Source organism: Gossypium arboreum, chromosome 9 (assembly GCF_025698485.1).
Source record: "Gossypium arboreum isolate Shixiya-1 chromosome 9, ASM2569848v2, whole genome shotgun sequence".
Classification (NCBI taxonomy): domain Eukaryota; kingdom Viridiplantae; phylum Streptophyta; class Magnoliopsida; order Malvales; family Malvaceae; genus Gossypium; species Gossypium arboreum.
This window is the reverse complement of record NC_069078.1, coordinates 23,859,300-23,880,426: the sequence shown is the minus strand read 5'-3', so window position 1 is coordinate 23,880,426 and position 21,127 is coordinate 23,859,300. Positions and strand designations below refer to the sequence as shown.

Genomic DNA, 21,127 nt, shown 5'->3' with positions numbered 1-21,127 from the left:
CGAAATATGTAAGAAAAGGGTCTGAAGCATACCTTGCGTATGTACTTGATGATAAGGAGTTAGAAACAAAACCGAATCTGTGCGGTGGTTTGTGAATACCCAGATGTTTTTCCCGAAGAATTACCGGGTTTGCCCCCTGTTCGGGAGGTAGAGTTTGGTATTGAGCTTATACCTAGGACCACACCGATTTCGATAGCTCCGTATCGTATGGCACCAATGGAATTGAAGGAGTTGAAAGCTTCGATTGCAAGAGTTGGTGGATAGAGGTTTTGCTCACCCAAGTTTTTCACCTTGGGGTGCACCGGTGTTGTTTGTGAAAAGAAGGGCGGAACCATGAGGTTGTGCATCGACTATCGTCGACAATAAAGTGACAATAAAGAACAAATATCCTTTACCGCGTATCGATGATTTGTTCGATCAAGCTGAAGAACCTCGGTGTTCTCAAAAATAGATTTGAGATCGGGCTATTATCGATTCTTGAATCGAGATTCGGATATACCCAAAGCGCCTTGAGCGAGATATGGTCACTCTGAGTTCTTAGTGATGCCATTTGGGCTCACTAATGCCCTACTGGTATTTATGGATTTGATGAATCGGATTTTCAGACCATATTTGGATCGATTCGCGATTGTGTTCATTGGCGACATCTGGTCTATTCAAGAGATGAGACCGAACATGCGGAGCACACGAGATTAGTGTTGCAAATATTACGGGATAGCGGTTATATGCTAAGTTCAGCAAGTGTGAGTTACGGTTAAGAGGTTAGCTTCTTGGGTTATGTGATATCGCATCGGGTATTCGAGTCGACCCGAGCAAAATTTTAGCCATATAGCTGGAAGCCTCCAAGAAATATTCTTGAGGTTCGGAGCTTTTGGGACTTGTCGGTTACTACCGACGGTTTGTAAAAGGATTCTCGATGATAGCCACACCCATGACGAAACTACTTGAGAAAGATGTTAAGTTTGAATGGGCGGAAAAGTGTCGAAAAGTTTGACCAATTGAAAACTCATTTGTGGAAGCTCAATACTAATGCGGCCGAATCTTGCAAAGAGTTTGTCATCTATAGTGGCGCCTCCCTACTTGGGTTAGGTTGCGTATTGATGCATGAAGGTCGAGTTGTGGCCTATACGTCAAGGCAATTAAAGCCACATGAGAAAAATTATCCGACCCATGATCTCGAATTGGCTGCCATCGTATTCGCCTTAAAGATATTGCGACATTACTTATTTGGTGAGAAGTGCCATGTGTATTCAGATCACAAAAGTCTCAAATATTTGATGACTCAAAGAGACTTAAATCTGCGACAAAGGCGTTGGCTCAAGTTGTTAAAAGATTATGAGCTTGTCATTGATTATCACCGAGGAAAGGCTAATGTGGTTGCGGGCGCCTTAAGCGAAAATCCTTTGTTTGCTTTACGAGCTATGAATGTACACTTGTCTATTCTACCCGACAATGTGTTAGTAGCGAATTAAAGTCAAACCATTATTGACTCATCAAATTCGTGAAGCTCGAAAGTTGACGATGAGTTGATTGTAAAGCAATTTGAATGTGTTCGAACAAGGAATCGGAGTTTCAAATTGATGATGACGATTGTTTGAGGTTGAAGTCGTCTGTGTGTTCCAAAGAATTTGGAACTTATTTGATAATTCTGAATGAAGCCCATTGTAGCGAATGGCAATCCACGGGGAATACGAAGATGTACAATGATTTGAAAGCGTCGGTTTTGGTGGCATGGTATGAAGCGAGACATCTCCGACTTTGTTTGAGATGTTTAATATGTCAACAAGTGAAAGCGGAACATCAGGTGCCTTGAGGTTACTTTAGCGATCACGATACTCGAGTGGAAATGGGATCGAGTCACAATGGACTTTGTGTCCGGACCGCCATTGTCGTGAGCAAGAAGGATGAGATTTGGGTTGTTGTTGATAGGTGACTAAGTCGGCTCACTTTATCCCGTGCGTCTGGATTTTCATTGGATAAACTAAGCTGAATTGTATGTTTCTCGGTTGTGAGATTACACGAGTACCGATTTACATTGTGTCGGATAGAGATCCGAGGTTCACCTCGCGATTTTGGAAGAAATTGCAAGAAGCTTTGGGTACCAAGTTGCATTTCAGCACCGCCTTTCACCCCAAACCGATTGTCAATCCGGCGGATAATTCATATACTTAAGGATATGTTGAGATGTTGCATCCTCGAGTTCGATGGTGCATAGGAGCGGTATTTACCTTTGATTGAATTAAGCACAATAATAGTTTTCAATCAAGTATTAAGATGGCGCCTTAAAAGGCCTTGTACGGCGTAAATGCCGTACACCATTGTTTTGGACCGAGCTCGGTGAAAGCAAAATTTTGGAGTGGATTTGATTAGAGATCTGAGCAGAAAGTAAAAGTAATCCGTGAAAATCTGAAGATAGCCTCCGATCGTCGAAGTCGTCTGCGGATCTCAAAAGAAAAGACATTGAGTATCGGTGGGAGATAAAGTGTTTCTTAAAGTTTCGCCTTGGAAAAGATACTCGATTTGGGCGTAAGGGCAAATTGAGTCGAGGTTCATCGGGCCATATGAGATATCCGAGCGAGTCGGTCCGATTGCGTGTCGTTTGATTTTGCCCCTGAACTTGAAAAGATTCACGACGTCTTTCATGTTTCGATGCTTGACGCTATAGATCGATCCGTCGCGCGTAATTAGTCCATCGAGGTTGAAATTCAAGCCGATATGAGTTATGAAGAAGAACCGATTTGTATCCTAGCTCGTGAAGTGAAGGAGTTGCGAAACAAAAGGGTTCCGTTAGTAAAAGTGTTAAGGCTCAAACACGGGATGGAAGAAGCTACTTGGGAAACGAGAACTCTATGAAAGAGCGTTACCCAAACCTATTTACGGTAAGATTTTGGGACGAAAATTTCTTAAGTGGGGGAGAGTTGTGACAGCCTTAAAATGACCCTAGTCGGAATGTGGTTTCGGGACCACAAAACAGAGGCATAAAAATAATTTAATATTTATTTTATTGCCTATAATATGTGCTAACTCATGTGTGACATTTTTGATGTTTGATTTAGAGTTATAAATGTGAATTTCACTAGAAAGGACCTAGTAGAAAACTTTGAAAATATGATGGGGAAATGTGTGATGACTAATTAAAACATGCATGCAAAACAATGGCCTTGCATGTCAAATATCCCTCTTTTTACAAGAGGTGGCCGGCCATGACAAGGGAGGATGGGCAAAACATGTCATAGACATGTTTTGTTGGTGCATTAGGGAGAAACATTAAACTAAGGGGTATGGGTAATAAAAAAATGAAAAAAAAATGTGTGTGAAGGCTTCTCCCATCCCCATTGCCGTGTATTGAAGAAAAGAAAAGAAAAAAATTTACTCATCCATTTCATTCTCTCTTGACCGAAAATACTAAAGAGGAAGGAAGGAATTTTTGCTTCATGTTTGGTTTGGAAGGGGATTAGGAAGAGATTTGGCTATACTTGCATCAAGATTAAGGTATGTTTGAGGTTGTGCCATGAGATTCATGCATGTTTTTAGTTGCTAGCTTGATGTTCTTATTAGCCCATGGTTCAAATCTTTGCTATGTCATGGAATGATATTCGGCCAAAGGGGATGTGGTGTTAATGCCATTGCATGCTAAATATCAAGCTTGATAATGATACATGCGATGGGGATTGAGACTCTTAGATTTTCTTTTAGCATTTTGAATGAGATACTAAGTTCTTTGTTTAACCATGACCAAATTGAAGCGGTATAGTGTTGTGGTGTATTCGGCCATGGTATATCCATAAGTATGATTCATGCATGTTGCATGGTAGGTAAGATTTGAGCTTTGGATATGTGTTTATATTTGGATATAAGCAACTTGGGATTCGGCCCTTGCACCTACATGAATATATGTTTGCACATGATGTATTGGTATGACATATATACTATTTCAAGGTGTATATTTGCTTGTGATGATGTTTCGGTTATGAAGTAAATGAGAGATGTGTATTCAGCTACAATATGTAGCGTTAGTTAGTAAAATGTATGCTGTTTTTGTGTGGTATTAAGTGTATAATTGGCCTCAACATGGACATGCATATTGACCACATGAGGGAGTTGGTGTGCATGCATTGGTTAGAGGCAAGCATATTGATGCCTATTCTTGGATTGGAAAATTGGCTAAGGAGAGTACTAACTAATGTGTTGAATTGATTCGTGATTTCATACACATGTGACTCTAATGTCTAATGTATATAAGGGCTAAGTACCTTGAGCTTCACTTTGATGATTGAATGAATTGTATTGAATTGCTTGTTGTGATTAAAATTGTGCATGACCATTGAGTATTTGAGCTAAAGGATGGCCAAGGCCATAGGACCATTTAAATTTCCTTGTCATATTCGGCCATAAGCTATCATAATAAGATTTTAATAAGTTAAATTTGTGTGAATTAGCTCAAGAGCTTAGAGGACCACCGTTGGATAAGGAAAGGAAAAAGTGATCGAATAGCCGTCGAAATCTTTCGACAACATCCGAGGTAAGTCTTCGAGTAATGACCCTACTTGAATTATATTGAAATCATGCTCCTTGTGTGTGGCTATTGAGCCGAAATTGTAAAGGTTTGATAAATATTTTGTGTTTGAGCCTTAGTAACAAAAATGAAATATGGATGTGTCGTGATTATTGATATATGTGTACATGAGCATTTGAATGATATCCGGGCTAAGTCCTGAAGGCATTTATGCTAGTGATTATATCCGGGCTAAGACCCGAAGGCATTCGTGCGAGTTGTTATATTCGGGCTAAGACCCAAAGGCAATTGTGCAAGTTACCAAATCCGGGTTAAGACCCGAAGGCAATTGTGCTTGTGGTTATATCCGGTTAAATCCCGAAGGTACGTGAATTCGGAAATGAGCAATCTTGCTGTAAAAATTTCAGTTTATACACTTGTGAAAATTCCAGCAATGAGGTATGTTAGTATGTGCTTGAATTAGTTGAGTCCTTACAAGTAAGAATTAAGCTTAGTTGATAAGCGAGCTACCGGCCTTTGGTGAGTTGTTCTTTTGTGTATAAACATAAGGGTCGGTAATGTGAAGTAAGTATGATTATGAGAATGTGTATTAATAAAGTGATTCATTTAGTTATGTAAGCGTAATACTTTAGTCAAAGCTGATTTCATTACTTGAGACTTACTAAGCATTAAAATGCTTACCCGTTGCTTTGGCTCTCTGTTTTATAGATTTTGCTCGTTAGCTATCGGATTCGGGATGATTGAAGTGAAGTCATCCACACTATCAAAGCCCCCATTTTGGTACAATTTTGGTTGAACTTTGAAATGGCATGTATAGGACTACCCTTTGGTTGTAGGTCATGTACCTTTCGGTTTTGTGTAAACTTGGATAGCCATGCGAAAATGGCTTATATACGTTTTTAGCATAGTACTATAATCGTTTGTATGTTGATCATTATGAGGTATGGAATGGTTTTGAAACGATTAGCCATTGGAATGGTTAATCATGATCACACTTTGTGCTATATATGCAAAAAGGGCCAATTGAATCATGGAAATCATGAAATAGGTAAAGCCTACCTTAAAGGCAGATGCTGACAGCAGCAGTGATGTGGATGTGAAAAATCACTAAAAATAGTAGGAATGGTATTAAATAGTGAATAAATTATGTAAATGAACCTTGATGAATCTACTTTCATATGGAAGAAACGAAACGGTCATATGAGTTATATGTTAAGAGCTATTAAAGATCTCGTGAAACAGGGCCAGAACGGTTTCTGGATCCCCTGTTCCGACTTTGGAAATTCATTGTAAATTAACCAGAGATAATTAGGAGTCATGCCATATATGTATAGATTGCTCTCTGAGTCTAGTTTCTATGGAAACAAACAACATCAGTATTGAAGCCCTGTACAGGGAGATATCCAATTCGTAATGCGTGAAGGTCAGTGTAGTCGAACCCTGGATTAGGGGAGACTTTAACTAATAAACTGTACTAATTGGCCTGAAAAAAAATTCTAGAAAAAATTATGTTGATGGACTTATGAGTCTAGTTTGAGGGAAAATTTATGAAACTGATTTTTGAGCTTTAAAACTCAAGATATGATTTTTAAGGCGACAGTGATGCAGTAACCAGCTAGTCTGGAAATTTTTTTTTATGGACTGTGAAACAATTAAGTTAAGTCTGTGCGCACCTTGTGTTCGACTCCGGTAACGGACTTGGGTACGGGGTGTCACAATTTTATTGGTATCAGAGCTACGGTTTAGTCGATTCTAGGACTACCGTAATGCGTTTGGGTCTAGCTATACATGCCATTTTATGTGATTATTTGATAGTGTGGTGATTTACGGCGTTTGAATTTGTGTTTATTTATAGTAATGGATCCCGATCCCAACCGAAGCGATAGGTGATGATGTGGAGAGTGTGGCGCTGCTCCGCACAAGGGACAGCCGCCGGACTCTCAACCTGTTGCTAACAATCCGAATGATGAGGCTAGGCAAGCTTTCTATAGCGTGATGAATGATTGGTTTAACCAATACATTCGAACTAACACTACTGTTCAGAACCTCCATTCGGCAAATACAACCCCGCACCTACAATGCCTCGATGGAATGACCAAATAAGGTCCAATAAGCCCCAGTTTGATGAATCCGAAAACATGGGGCTCTTGAATTTAAAGCTACGGATAGCGGCGATGCCGAGCAAGCTGAATTTTGGTTGGACAACACTATCAAGGTACTCGATGAGCTATCTTGTACACCGATGAATGCCTAAAGTGTACTATCTCCTTGCTACGTGATTACGCCTACTATTGGTGGTGTACTCGACTTCTGTTGTGCCGAGAGCAAGTAACTTGGGAGTTTTTCCAAAGCGAGTTTGGAAAAAGTATATCGATCGAGATTTATGGATCAAAAGCGGAAGGAATTTCTTGAACTTAAACAAGCTTCCATGTCGATTCACCGACTATGAGCGAAAATTTGTGAGGCTTAGCCGATGCAGCGAGAATGCATTTCTTGAAGTCGTGATGTGTAAATGCTTGAAGATGGATGAATGATGATATAAAGTCGTATGTTGGCATTTTGGAAATCAGAGTTTGTGGCTCTTGTCGGCGGCGTGCAAAGCCGAGGAGCTCGATATGGAGAAAAGAAAAGTGAAGTGGGAGCAAGGGAGTTTCGTAAGAGGTCTTGGGAAGCCCTTCCCACATCATCAAAGAAATTTAGAGATGGCTTAGGCGGTCTAGAGACACCGGGCTTTTCTAGGCGAGATCGCGATCGACCCCTGTGACCACACGAGTCACTTGATCGTGATGGTGGAAATGATCGTCGAGAGAGAAGCAGTGCGATGATTGTGGCAAATGGCATTAGGAAGTTGTAGATTCTGTGACCGCTCTGTTACAAGTGTGGAGCAGTTGACCACTTCATTAAAGATTGCCCAAGGTTATGCGAGCAGAATGTAGATCAGAGTGGGAAACCGGGTGCTACCACTGCTCGAGGTTGACCATCTAGAAATACGGGCAATGCTAGTGGTGGTCAGAGAGGATCTAGAGATGCTACGACCAGATCCGAGGCTCGCGCTCTGCTAGGGCTTATGCCATCTGCAAGACGTGAGGATGCATCCTCGCCGGATGTTATTACCAGTACTTTCACTCTCTTTGATACTAATGTGATTGCTTTAATTGACCCTGGTTCTACTCACTCTTATATATGCGAAACCTTAGCATCCAGTAAGACTTTACCTATTGAGTCTACTGAGTTCGTAATTCGGGTGTCAAATCCCTTGGGTCGTTACGTGTTGGTCGACAAAGTGTGTAAGAAATGTCCCTTAGTAATTCGAGGTTCCTGTTTTCCGGCGGACTTGATGCTTTTGCCCGTTCGATGAATTTGATGTTATTCTTGGGTTGGATTGGTTGACCGTGCATGATGCTGTTGTGAATTGCAAAAGCAAGACTATTGATTTGAGGTGCGCAAATAACGAGATGATCCGAGTTGAGTCTACGGACTTGAAGGGGGTGCCAGCTGTAATATCATCAATGTTGGCCCAGAAATATGTAAGAAAAGGGTGCGAAGCATACCTTGCGTATGTACTTGATGATAAGGAGTTAGAAACAAAACCGAATCTGTCTTGGGTGGTTTGTGAATACCGGATGTTTTCAGAAGAATTACCGGGTTTGCCCTCTGTTCGGGAGGTAGAGTTTGGTATTGAGCTTATACCTGGGACCACACCGATTTCGATAGCTCATATCGTATGGCACCAATGGAATTGAAGGAGTTGAAAGCTCAGTTGCAAGAGTTGGTGGATAGAGGTTTTGCTCGCTTGAGTTTTCACCTTGGGGTGCACCGGTGTTGTTTGTGAAAAGAAGGGCGGAACCATGAGGTTGTGCATCGACTATCGTCGACAATAAAGTGACAATAAAGAACAAATATCCGTTACCGCATATCAATGATTTGTTCGATCAAGCTGAAGAACCTCGGTGTTCTCAAAAATAGATTTGAGATCGGGCTATTATCGATTCTTGAATCCGAGATCGGATATACCCAAAAGCGCCTTGAGCGAGAATTGTCACTCGAGTTCTTAGTGATGCCGTTCGGCTCACTAATGCCCTCGCGGTATTTATGGATTTGATGAATCGGATTTTCAGACCATATTTGGATCGGTTCGTAGTTGTGTTCATTGGCGACATCTGGTCTATTCAAGAGATGAGATCGAACATGCGAGCACACGAGATTAGTGTTGCAAATATTACGGGATAGCGGTTATATGCTAAGTTCGACAAGTGTGAATTACGGTTAGAGAGGTTAGCTTCTTAGGTCATGTGATATCTCGCATCGGGTATTCGAGTCGACGAGCAAAATTTCATCCATACTTAGCTGGAAGCCTCCAAGAAATATTCTTGAGGTTCGGACTTTTTGGGACTTTCCGGTTACTACCGACGGTTTGTAAAAGGATTCTCGATGATAGCCACACCCATGACGAAACTGCTTCAGAAAGATGTCAAGTTTGAATGGACGGAAAAGTGTCAGAAAAGTTTTGGCCAATTGAAAACTCATTTGACGGAAGCTCCAATACTAGTACAGCCCGAATCTTGCAAAGAGTTTGTCATCTATAGTGACGCCTCCCTACTTGGGTTAGGTTACGTATTGATGCAAGAAGGTCGAGTTGTGGCCTATGCGTCGAGGCAATTAAAGCCACATGAGAAAAATTATCCAACCCATGATCTCGAATTGGCTACCATCGTATTCGCCTTAAAGATATGGAGACATTACTTATTTGGTGAGAAGTGCCATGTGTATTCGGATCACAAAAGTCTCAAATATTTGATGACTCAAAGAGACTTAAATCTGCGACAAAGACGTTGGCTCGAGTTGTTAAAAGATTATGAGCTTGTCATTGATTATCACCGGGAAAGGCTAATGTGGTTGCGGACGCCTTAAGCGAAAATCCTTTTTTGCTTTACGAGCTATGAATGTACACTTGTCTATTCTACCCGACAATGTGTTAGTAGCCGAATTAAAGGCCAAACCATTATTGACTTATCAAATTCGTGAAGCTCAGAAAGTTGACGATGAGTTGATTGTAAAACGGACTGAATGTGTTCCGAACATGGAATCGGAGTTTCAAATTGATGATGACGATTGTTTGAGGTTCAGAAGTCGTCTGTGTGTTCCAAAGAATTGAACTTATTTCGATAATTTGAATGAAGCCCATTGTAGCCGAATGGCAATCCACCGGGAATCGAAGATGTACAATGATTTGAAACGTCGGTTTTGGTGGCATGGTATGAAGCGAGACATCTCCGACTTTGTTTGAGATGTTTAATATGTCAACAAGTGAAAGCGGAACATCAGGTGCCTTGAGGTTACTTGACCGATCACGATACTCGAGTGGAAATGGGATCGAGTCACAATGGACTTTGTGTCCGGACTGCCATTGTCAGCGAGCAAGAAGGATGCGATTTGGGTTGTTGTTAATAGACCGACTAAGTCGGCTCACTTTATCCCGTGCGTCTGGATTTTTCATTGGATAAACTAGCTGAATTGTCGTTTCTCAGTTGTGAGATTACACGGGTACCGATTTACATTGTGTCGGATAGAGATTCGAGGTTGACCTCGCGATTTTGGAAGAAATTGCAAGAAGCTTTGGGTACCAAGTTGCATTTCAAAGACCGCCTTTCACCCCAAACCGATGGTCAATCGAGCGGATAATTCAGATACTTGAGGATATGTTGAGATGTTGCATCCTCGAGTTCGGTGGTGCATCGAACGGTATTTACCTTTGATTGAATTAAACACAACAATAGTTTTCAATCAAGTATTAAGATGGCGCCTTACAAGGCCTTGTGCGAGCGTAAATGCCGTACACCATTGTTTTGGACCGAGCTCGGTGAAAGCAAAATTTTGAGTGGATTTGATTAAAGATCTTTGAGAAAGTAAAAGTAATCTGTGAAAATCGAAGATAGCCTCCGATCGTCGAAGTCGACGCGGATCTGAAGCGAAAAGACATTGAGTATCGGTGGGAGATAAAGTGTTTCTTAAAGTTTCGCCTTGGAAAAAGATACTCGATTTGGGCGCAAGGGCAAATTGAGTCCGAGGTTCATCGGACCATATGAGATATCCGAACGAGTCGGTCGATTGCGTGTCGTTTGATTTTGCCCCGAACTTGAAAAGATTCACGGCGTCTTTCATGTTTGATGCTTGACGCTATAGATCTGATCCGTCGCATGCGTAATTAGTCCATCGAGGTTGAAATTCAAGCCGATATGAGTTATGAAGAAGAACCGATTAGTATCCTAGCTCGTGAAGTGAAGGAGTTGCGAAACAAAATGGTTACATTAGTAAAAGTGTTATGGCTCAAACACGGGATGGAAGAAGCTACTTGGGAACCCGAGAACTCTATGAAAGAGCGTTACCCAAGCCTATTTACGGTAAGATTTTGGGACGAAAATTTCTTAAGTGGGGGAGAGTTGTGATGACCTTAAAACGACCCTAGTCGGAATGTGGTTTCGGGACCACAAAACCGAGGCATAAAAATAATTTAATATTTATTTTATTTCCTATAATATGTGCTAACTCATGTGTGACATTTTGATGTTTGATTTAGAGTTATAAATGTGAATTTCACTAGAAAGGACCTAGTAGAAAACTTTGAAAATATGATGGGGAAATGTGTGATGACTAATTAAAGCATGCATGCAAAACAATGGCCTTGCATGTCAAATATCCCTCTTTTATAGGAGGTGGCGGCCATGACAAGGAGGATGGGCAAAACATGTCATAGACATGTTTTGTTGGTGCATTAGGAGAAACATTAAACTAAGGGGTATGGGTAATAAAAAATGAAAAAAAAATGTGTGTGAAGGCTTCTCCCTCCCCATTGCCGTGTATTGAAGAAAAGAAAAGAAAAAATTTACTCATCCATTTCATTCTCTCTTGACCGAAAATACTAAAGAGGAAGGAAGGAATTTTTGCTTCATGTTTGGTTTGGAAGGGATTAGGAAGAGATTTGGCTATACTTGCATCAAGATTAAGGTATGTTTGAGGTTGTGCCATGAGATTCATGCATGTTTTTAGTTGCTAGCTTGATGTTCTTATTAGCCCATGGTTCAAATCTTTACTATGTCATGGAATGATATTCGCCAAAGGGATGTGGTGTTAATGCCATTGCATGCTAAATATCAAGCTTGATAATGATACATGCGATGGGGATTGAGGACTCTTAGATTTTCTTTTAGCATTTTTGAATGAGATACTAAGTTCTTTGTTTAACCATGACCAAATTGAAGCGGTATGGTGTTGTGGTGTATTCGCCATGGTATATCCATAAGTATGATTCATGCATGTTGCATGGTAGGTAAGATTGAGCTTTGGATATGTGTTTATATTTGGATATAAGCAACTTGGGATTCGCCCTTGCACCTACATGAATATATGTTTGCACATGATGTATTGGTATGACATATATACTATTTCAAGGTGTATATTTGCTTGTGATGATGTTTGGTTATGAAGTAAATGAGAGATGTGTATTGAGCTACAATATGTAATCGTTAGTTAGTAAAATGTATGCTGTTTCGTGTGGTATTAAGTGTATAATTGGCCTCAACATGGACATGCATATTCGCCACATGAGGGGAGTTGGTGTGCATGCATTCGGTTAGAGGCAAGCATATTGATGCCTATTCTTGGCTTGGAAAATTCGCTAAGGAGAGTACTAACTAATGTGTTGAATTTGATTCGTGATTTCATACACATGTGACTCTAATGTCTAATGTATATAAGGGCTAAGTACCTTGAGCTTCACTTTGATGATTGAATGAATTGTATTGAATTGCTTGTTGTGATTAAAATTGTGCATGACCATTGAGTATTTGAGCTAAAGGATGGCCAAGGCCATAGGACCATTTAAATTTCCTTGTCATATTCGCCATAAGCTATCATAATAAGATTTTAATAAGTTAAATTTGTGTGAATTAGCTCAAGAGCTTAGAGGACCACCGTTGGATAAGGAAAGGAAAAAGTGATCGAATAGCCGTCGAAATCGTTCGACAACATCCGAGGTAAGTCTTGAGTAATGACCCTACTTGAATTATATTGAAATCATGCTCCTTGTGTGTGGCTATTGAGCGAAATTGTAAAGGTTTGATAAATATTGTGTTTGAGCCTTAGTAACGAAAATGAAATATGGATGTGTCATGATTATTGATATATGTGTACATGAGCATTTGAATGATATCCGGGCTAAGTCCCGAAGGCATTTATGCTAGTGATTATATCCGGGCTAAGACCCGAAGGCATTCGTGCGAGTTGTTATATCCGGGCTAAGACCCGAAGGCAATTGTGCAAGTTACCAAATCCGGGTTAAGACCCGAAGGCAATTGTGCTTGTGGTTATATCCGGTTAAATCCCGAAGGTACGTGAATTCGGAAATGAGCAATCTTGCTGTAAAAATTTCAGTTTATACACTTGTGAAAATTCCAGCAATGAGGTATGTTCGTATGTGCTTGAATTAGTTGAGTCCTTACAAGTAAGAATTCGCTTAGTTGATAAACGAGCTACCGGCCTTTGGCTGAGTTGTTCTTTTGTGTATAAACATAAGGGTCGGTAATGTGAAGTAAGTATGATTATGAGAATATGTATTAATAAAGTGATTCATTTAGTTATGTAAATGTAATACTTTAGTCAAAGCTGATTTCATTACTTGAGACTTACTAAGCATTAAAATGCTTACCCCGTTGCTTTGGCTCTCTGTTTTATAGATTTTGCTCGTTAGCTATCGGATTCGGGATGATCAAGTCGAAGTCATCCACACTATCAAAGCCCCATTTTGGTACAATTTTGGTTGAACTTTGAAATGGCATGTATAGGACTACCCTTTGGTTGTAGGTCATGTACCTTTCGGTTTTGTGTAAACTTGGATAGCCATGTGAAAATGGCTTATATACGTTTTTAGCATAGTACTATAATCGTTTGTATGTTGATCATTATGAGGTATGGGATGGTTTTGAAACGATTAGCCATTGGAATGGTTAATCATGATCACACTTTGTGCTATATATGCAAAAAGGGCCAATTGAATCATGGAAATCATGAAATAGGTAAAGCCTACCTTAAAGGCAGATGCTGACAGCAGCAGTGATGTGGATGTGAAAAATCACTAAAAATAGTGGGAATGGTATTAAATATTGAATAAATTATGTAAATGAACCTTGATGAATCTACTTTCATATGGAAGAAATGAAACGGTCATATGAGTTATATGTTAAGAGCTATTAAAGTTCTCGTGAAACAGGGCCAGAACGGTTTCTGGATCCCCTGTTCCGACTTTGGAAATTCATTGTAAATTAACCAGAGATAATTAGGAGTCATGCCATATATTTATAGATTCCTCTCTGAGTCTAGTTTCTATGTAAACAAACGGCATCAGTATTGAAGCCCTGTACAGGGAGATATCCAATTCGTAATGCGTGAAGGTCAGTGTAGTCGAACCCTGGATTAGGGGAGACTTTAACTAATAAACTGTACTAATTTGCTTGAAAAAAAATTCTAGAAAAAATTATGTTGATGGACTTATGAGTCTATTTTCAGGGAAAATTTACAAAACTGATTTTCGAGCTTTAAAACTCAAGATATGATTTTTAAGGCGACAGTGATGCAGTAACCAGCTAGTCTGGAAATTTTTTTTTTATGGACTGTGAAACAATTAAGTTAAGTCTGTGCGCACCTTGTGTTCGACTCCGGTAACGGACTCGGGTACGGGGTGTCACATAACCTACTTGCCATCAGGGTTCTTTTAATTATTAACCTATAATTTCCTTCACCTCTAAGTTCGAACCCAAACCTTAACCAAGACCTATTAACACATAAATAACACTTGACTAGGAATATTAAGCACACTTTTTATCAAAATCAAAATAAAAAGAAAAGTCAGGATTTCAGGATTTTTGGGGCGTTACAACTCTACCCCCTAAAAGAAATTTTGTCCTCGAAATTTTACCGAATTCAAACAGTTGAGGATATTGATGTCGCATCGCTTGCTCAGGTTCCCAAGTAGCCTCCTTAGCCTTGTGATTATGCCAAAGCACTTTTACTAATGGGATGGACATCCTTCTCAGTACCTTAACATCACGTCCAAGAATTTCTATGGGCTCTTCCTGGAAAGTTAGGTCTGGCTTGACCTCGATTTCCTCCACTGCCACGACATGTGAAGGATCCAAGCGATACCGTCTTAGCATGGAAACATGAAACACATCGTGGATCTGGCTTAGTTTAGGAGGTAATTTCAGTTTATAAGTGACTGGTCTAATTCGCCTCACAACCCGATATGGCCCAATGAACCTTGGGCTTAGCTTCCCTTTCCGTCCAAACCTTAACACCTTCTTCCACGAAGAGTCCTTAAGGAAAACTATGTCCCCCATTGCATACTCTATCTTTCGACACTTAAGGTCAGCATATGACTTTTTCCTATCTGAGGCCTCCTTCAGCTGATTCCGAATCAATTTTACCTTATCCTTAGTATCTGCCACTAACACAGGGCCCAAAATTCTTCGTTTGCCCAATTCCATCCAACATGTTGGAGTTCGACACCTTCGTCCATATAGTGCTTCATATAGAGCCATCCCAATACTCGCTTGATAACTATTATTGTATGCGAATTCGGCTAACGGCAAATAGTCTTCCCAGCTACCTCAGAACTCAATTTACACACCCTCTTAAGATATCTTCTAAAACTTGGATCACCCTCTCCGACTATCCATCAGTTTGAGGGTGGAATGTCGTACTGAAGTTCAACCTAGTACCCAACGTCTCATGCAGCTTCTTCCAAAATTGCAAAGTGAAACGTGGGTCCCTATCAGATATTATAGAAACTAGCACTCCATGCAATCTTACACTCTCCACCACAGACAACCTAGCCAATTTTTGTAACGAGTAATCGGTACGAACTGGTACAAAATGGGCAGACTTGGTTAACCGATCCACTATAACACATATCGAGTTCTTCTTAGTAGGCGTCAAGGGTAGCCCACTAACAAAGTCCATAGTAATCCTTTCCCATTTCTAGAGTGGAATCTTTACTGGCTGAAGAATTCTTAAAGGCAACTGATGCTCCGCCTTCACCTTTTGACAAACCAAGCATTTACTTACAAACTCCATAACTTCGCGCTTAAGTCTAGGCCACCAATAAAGCTCACACAAATTCCGATACATCTTATTTCTTCCAGGATGCATAGCATAGAGACTGCTATGTGCTTCCCACAGAATAGACTACCTTAAATCACCGTCTTTTCGTATACACATTCTCCCATGGAAACACAACACTCCTTCACTATTTATCCCAAAGTCTGACGTCTCCCCATTCTCTACTTGTCTGAAGTGAGCACCCAAAGTATCATTCACTAATTACTTACTCCTAATCTGCTCAACCCACACCGGCTTTACTTGAAGTTTAGCTAACAAGCTACCATCATCCAACAAACATAAACTGGCGAGTATAGCGCTCAAGTCTGACTTAACCTTACGACTCAACGCGTCAGCTACCACATTTGCTTTGCCAGGGTGGTATTCAATCGTACAATCATAATCCTTCAATAATTCCACCCAGCTGCACTGCCTAAGGTTTAACTCCTTCTAGGTGAGGAGGTACCTCAAACTCTTATGGTCCGAATAAATTATGCACCTCTCTTTGTATAAATAATGGCTCCATATTTTTAGCGCGAAGACCACCGCGGCTAGTTCCAAGTCATGGGTTAGGTAATTCACCTCGTGAGTCTTAAGTTGCCTTGACGCATACGCAACCACCTTTCCTTCCTGCATCAATACGCAGCCCAAGCCCACATGTGACGCATCACTATAAACCGTAAACTCCTTCCCAGGCTCTGGCTGAATCAACACAGGGGCCTCAGTTCAGACCTTTTTAACCTTTCCAAAACTCTCTTGCTGCTTGTTCGTCCATTCAAACTGTAATCCCTTCTTCAACAACTTAGTTAATGGTGCAGCAATTAATGAGAAACCCTCTACAAACCGCCTATAATATCTTGCCAAACCCAGAAAACTTCAGATTTCTGACATTGACTTTGGTGTTTTCCAGTCTAACACTGCTTCAATTTTTCGAGGGTCCACCTTAATCCCTTCAACAGACACCACATGCCCTAGAAAAGTAACATCCCTTAGCCAAAATTCGCACTTACTGAATTTGGCATACAACTGCTTCTCCCTCAAAGTCTGCAACACAATTCTTAAGTGTGCATCATGCTCCTCCTCATCTCTTGAGTACACAAAAATGTCATCTATAAAGACTACCACGAATCGATCTAGGTAGGGTTGGAAGGCCCGATTCATGAGATCTATGAAAGCGGCAGGTGTGTTCGTCAACCCGAATGGCATCACCAAGAACTCGTAGTGCCCATAACGAGTTTTGAAAGTCATCTTAAAAATATCCGCCTCTTTAACCCTCAATTGGTGATACTCCAAACGCAGATCAATCTTCGAGAAAACGAAAGCTCCCCTAAACTGAACAAAAAGATCATCGATTCTCGGTAGAGGGTACTTGTTTTTAATGGTTAACTTGTTCATCTGCTGGTAGTCGATGAACATTTGCAACGTCTCATCTTTCTTCTTTACAAATAACACTGGTGCTCCCCAGGGAGACCCACTTGGTTGGATAAATCCTCGATCCAACAATTCCTAAATCTGTGCCTGAAGTTCTACCAACTCCTTCGATACCATCCGATAAGGGGCAATGGACACCGGAACTGTACCAAGTAACAACTCGATTCCAAATTCTACTTCTCTGCTGGGCGGCAACCCAAGTAGCTGCTTGGGAAAAACATCAGGAAATTCCTTAACTGTTCTCAACTCCTCAACAGTAGGGCTCTTAACCTCCGTATCATTAATATAAGACAAATGGGCTTTGCATCCCTTTCGTACCAACTTCTCAGCCTTTAATGCCAAAATCACATTTGACAGATAATTCTGGCGTTCACCAATTACCACTACTTCCTTACCCTCCATCGTTCTTAACACCATTCGCTTTGCAGCGCAATCCAAGGTGGCTCAGTGGTTCACCAGCCAATCCATACCCAAGATCAAATCAAACTTGCTAAACGACTGTTCCATCAAATCTGCTAAAATGGTAACCCTTAGACTACTAAGGGTACCTTCCTAAACAACTTATTCACTCCTAGTGACTGACCTAATAGACTTATTACAGTAATTTTATTCACAGTAATTTGAAACATATCACCCAAAGGTTCAGTCATATTGCTTGCAACATATGAATGCATCGATCCAATATCAATCAATGCGGTGTAAGGTAACTCATGAATTAAGAACATACCCGTTATCACATCTGGGGCAACACCATCTTCTCGGCGACGAGCAGCATAAACCAAAGCTGACTATCAAGCCTCAGCATGGCTTGCATTTTCGCCTGGTGCTCCACGTCTACGTCCGTTGCCGTTACCGCCCCAGGCTTCCCTACGACCCTTTCGCAGCAGTTGACCACCCCTTGGTGGCTGAACACCAACTCGACCCATGACTAGCACCTGGGCTGGCATTTTAGGGCAATTCTTAATCCTATGCTCCATGGATCCATAAGCTAGGCAAGCTCTCATCCTCTTCCACCACTCGCCTACATGACCTTTTCCACAATCAGCACAAGGTGGCACCCTTGGACTAATAGCAGGGGGCCCAACTCTAATTGGCCCATTAACTCTGGCCCTAGCCCTAGGCCTCTGTCCAACACCAGGGGTCTTAGCCTCCATTTTATTCTTACCCTTTTCTTTTTCCCGATTTAGGTGCTCAGTGCGCTTTACCTCCTCTGCTATCTTTGCTTTCTCATCCAACTCCGAGAAAACTCACTCCCTTTGTGGAGCTATCAATACTCTGAGGCTATCCCTAAGACCATCTTCAAACATAACACAACGCTCATAGTCCGTTGCCACCATAACTTTTGCATACCTACTAAGGCGTAGAAATTTCGCCTCATACTCCGCCACAGATTTGTTTCCCTGGATCAAATTTAGGAACTCATTCCTTCTAGCATCCACAAAACTCGCACCCACATACTTCCCTTGAAATGCAGTTTTGAAGAACTCCCAAGTGACCTGCTCAGGTTGGGTGCCCTCTTTCACTGTCAGCAACCACTAGTAAGCTTCTTCTTGACACTGCCCCTTTAAACTTTTGTTCAGGTGAACAGTCCAAGTCCTCCATTATCCTTTCAGTGGTCTCCAACCACTATTCAGCCACGTTAGGTGCCACACCTGCCACACCCTTAGAGATCTCAGCCCCATTTGATCGAAGTCACTTCGGAATTGACCCTCAATTTCCCGTGCCATTATTGGGCCCTCCGACTCTTTCCAAAATCCTCAGCATTTCCTACAACAATGCATCTTCCCCCGCAGCCCGATCATACGGTCTAGTCTCAGCCACGGGTGAGGCTGGAGCCTCTTCTACTCTAACATTGGGCATATGGCCCGATGTCGATGATTCAGCCCTAACACCTTCGCGGCCTCGGCCACGGCCTCTTGCACCTCTTCTAGCACTGATCGTTGATTCACGTATTATTTGGATTAGAGATTTTATGAAGTTTTAGTTAGTTTCAATAATTAAATTGATGTTTTATGAAAGTATTAAAAAGAAGGTTGTTTTCGTAAATACTCTACAATTTCAAGATCCTACGAGCTTCAGTTTCAATCTAAAAACCTTAGGTAAATCATCTAAAGTAGCCCTCTAACTATCTACTGTATATCAAATTAAACAGGCTTATGAATAAAAGAACTTACTTTGTTCGACATCGGAGACTCGGTGTGCCGCACAGTAAGATTTTCTTTCCAAAACATTATGATCAATTTGTTTAAAAAAAAGAAAACCCAAATAATAAGGCCCACTTCATAGCCGAGTTTTGTAACCTAGGCTCTGATACCACTAAATGTAACAACCCAAACCTGGCCCGAATGTTATAACCTGATCCTGCGTGTCATATTGAAGTGTTTTATTGAAAACCTTGTTTTCATTGAAAACCCTTCCTTAAAATAAAAAAAAAACCTTAATTACTTTGTAAAGTCCCTTTTCAGTTGCGGAAGCTTGATCCAAAACATAAGATTTATGAAAACTTGTCCTTTAAAATTGAGTTGTAGAAACGTAGCATTTTTAAAAAAACTATGGTTTAGGAAACCCATGTTCAACTTCTTACAAACATAATGCATAAAAATAATAATCCTAACTTGAAAAATAACCAGAGGGAGGACCTTATTACATTCCAGTCTAAAATAACTTAATAACTAGAAACTATATGTTTTAAAAAAAAATAAGTCCAAGTCGTCTTACTAGCGGGCCACCACGGAGCCCCTCCAACCGTCAAACCTCCTATTGAGCATCACCTGAGAAAAATAAAATGGGGGTGAGTTTTTGAAAACTCAGTGTGCACAACCTTCAAAGACTCCTAAGCAATCAATAATCACCATAATGTCATACATGCAATGCAGTGCAACCCACCCCAATAACCCAACCGCTACACACCAACTCTGTCCCCCAGTACACATCATGTAGGGATATAAATATCGACCCACCCATCCGATACACATCAATGGTAGCCCGATTGCGGTACTACCTTCATTGCAGCAAGCTACCAATCACATATTGGGCTTAATAGCTGTCGGTGGATCCACGATTGTCAAGCAACCATGCGATCCTCATATACTTCCTCCGTTCCATAATTCCCATCCCATATGCAACCTAAACTGAACATTGCATGTATGCAGTAGATATACATGAATATCCATAAGTCTTACATTCCACACATAGGGTAATTTATTCATTTTTGCCCTTAGGGGCATTTCGATAATTTCTCTTGTTATGGGTTTGTTACTTACCTTGGCCTGTTAACAAGTCCCTGTTGGCTAAAGTGAACAGATACTATGCACCAAGTAGGATTCCAGAGAAGAGGAGGTGAGTCATTAAGACCGCTTAAGTACCAAGCTCTCCCTAGATCCAATCCTAGACATACATATACCCATTGCTACATATTAACCTTATGACTCGTCCATGGTCGCAATTAACTACTTAAGTTTTATGTATGTTTAAGCAGTTTCAGATACTAGGCCCATAACCCCCTTACAAAGCCCAAACAAGTCTACATACATGTATATGGCCCACTAGGCCCAATCTCATTCATATGGTCCATTGGCCCAAATTAAATTCGTATGGCCCATTAGGCCCAAATCACATCCATAATCATGCTTTCATACAATTTCTCATCACTTAGTGTGAAGTGGCCAATTTTGCCTATTATGGGAGCTACAACCTAACGGGCCCATTTAGCCCACTCTGGCTCGGTTGGCCAATACACGGCCCAAGTACATGGTATCGCCCATAGGGCCTCTGAAAACCTACGATTTCCCCTTACGAGTGTTCGCGCACTCTCAAGTATATTGTAGCCAAAATTTTAGCTTTTTGGCATCTTGAAATTTGCCGATCTACTGTGTGTGTGCAGTGTATGTACACACCTGGTAATAGAACGTGCTGCGATCTCCCTAGCCACGAACCTACAATTGATGCTACTCAATGATTAATCACACATACGTATCGAATACTTTTAGCAAAATCTAAAACCTCACATTAACCATACCTGAAACGCTA

At 40.9% G+C, this 21,127-nt stretch overlaps 1 protein-coding gene across 1 annotated transcript in view; it reads right to left on the bottom strand.

Annotated features, from left to right (window-relative positions):
• The window catches only part of LOC128280426 (uncharacterized), a 66,263-nt gene extending 51,155 nt beyond the window's left edge, over positions 1-15,108 (bottom strand). The window contains exon 1 of the mRNA XM_053018575.1: positions 14,498-15,108. Within this exon, the coding sequence (XP_052874535.1) occupies positions 14,498-15,108 (611 nt within the window). The remainder of the gene's footprint in view (positions 1-14,497) is intronic.
• Between the last annotated feature and the right edge of the window lie 6,019 nt (positions 15,109-21,127).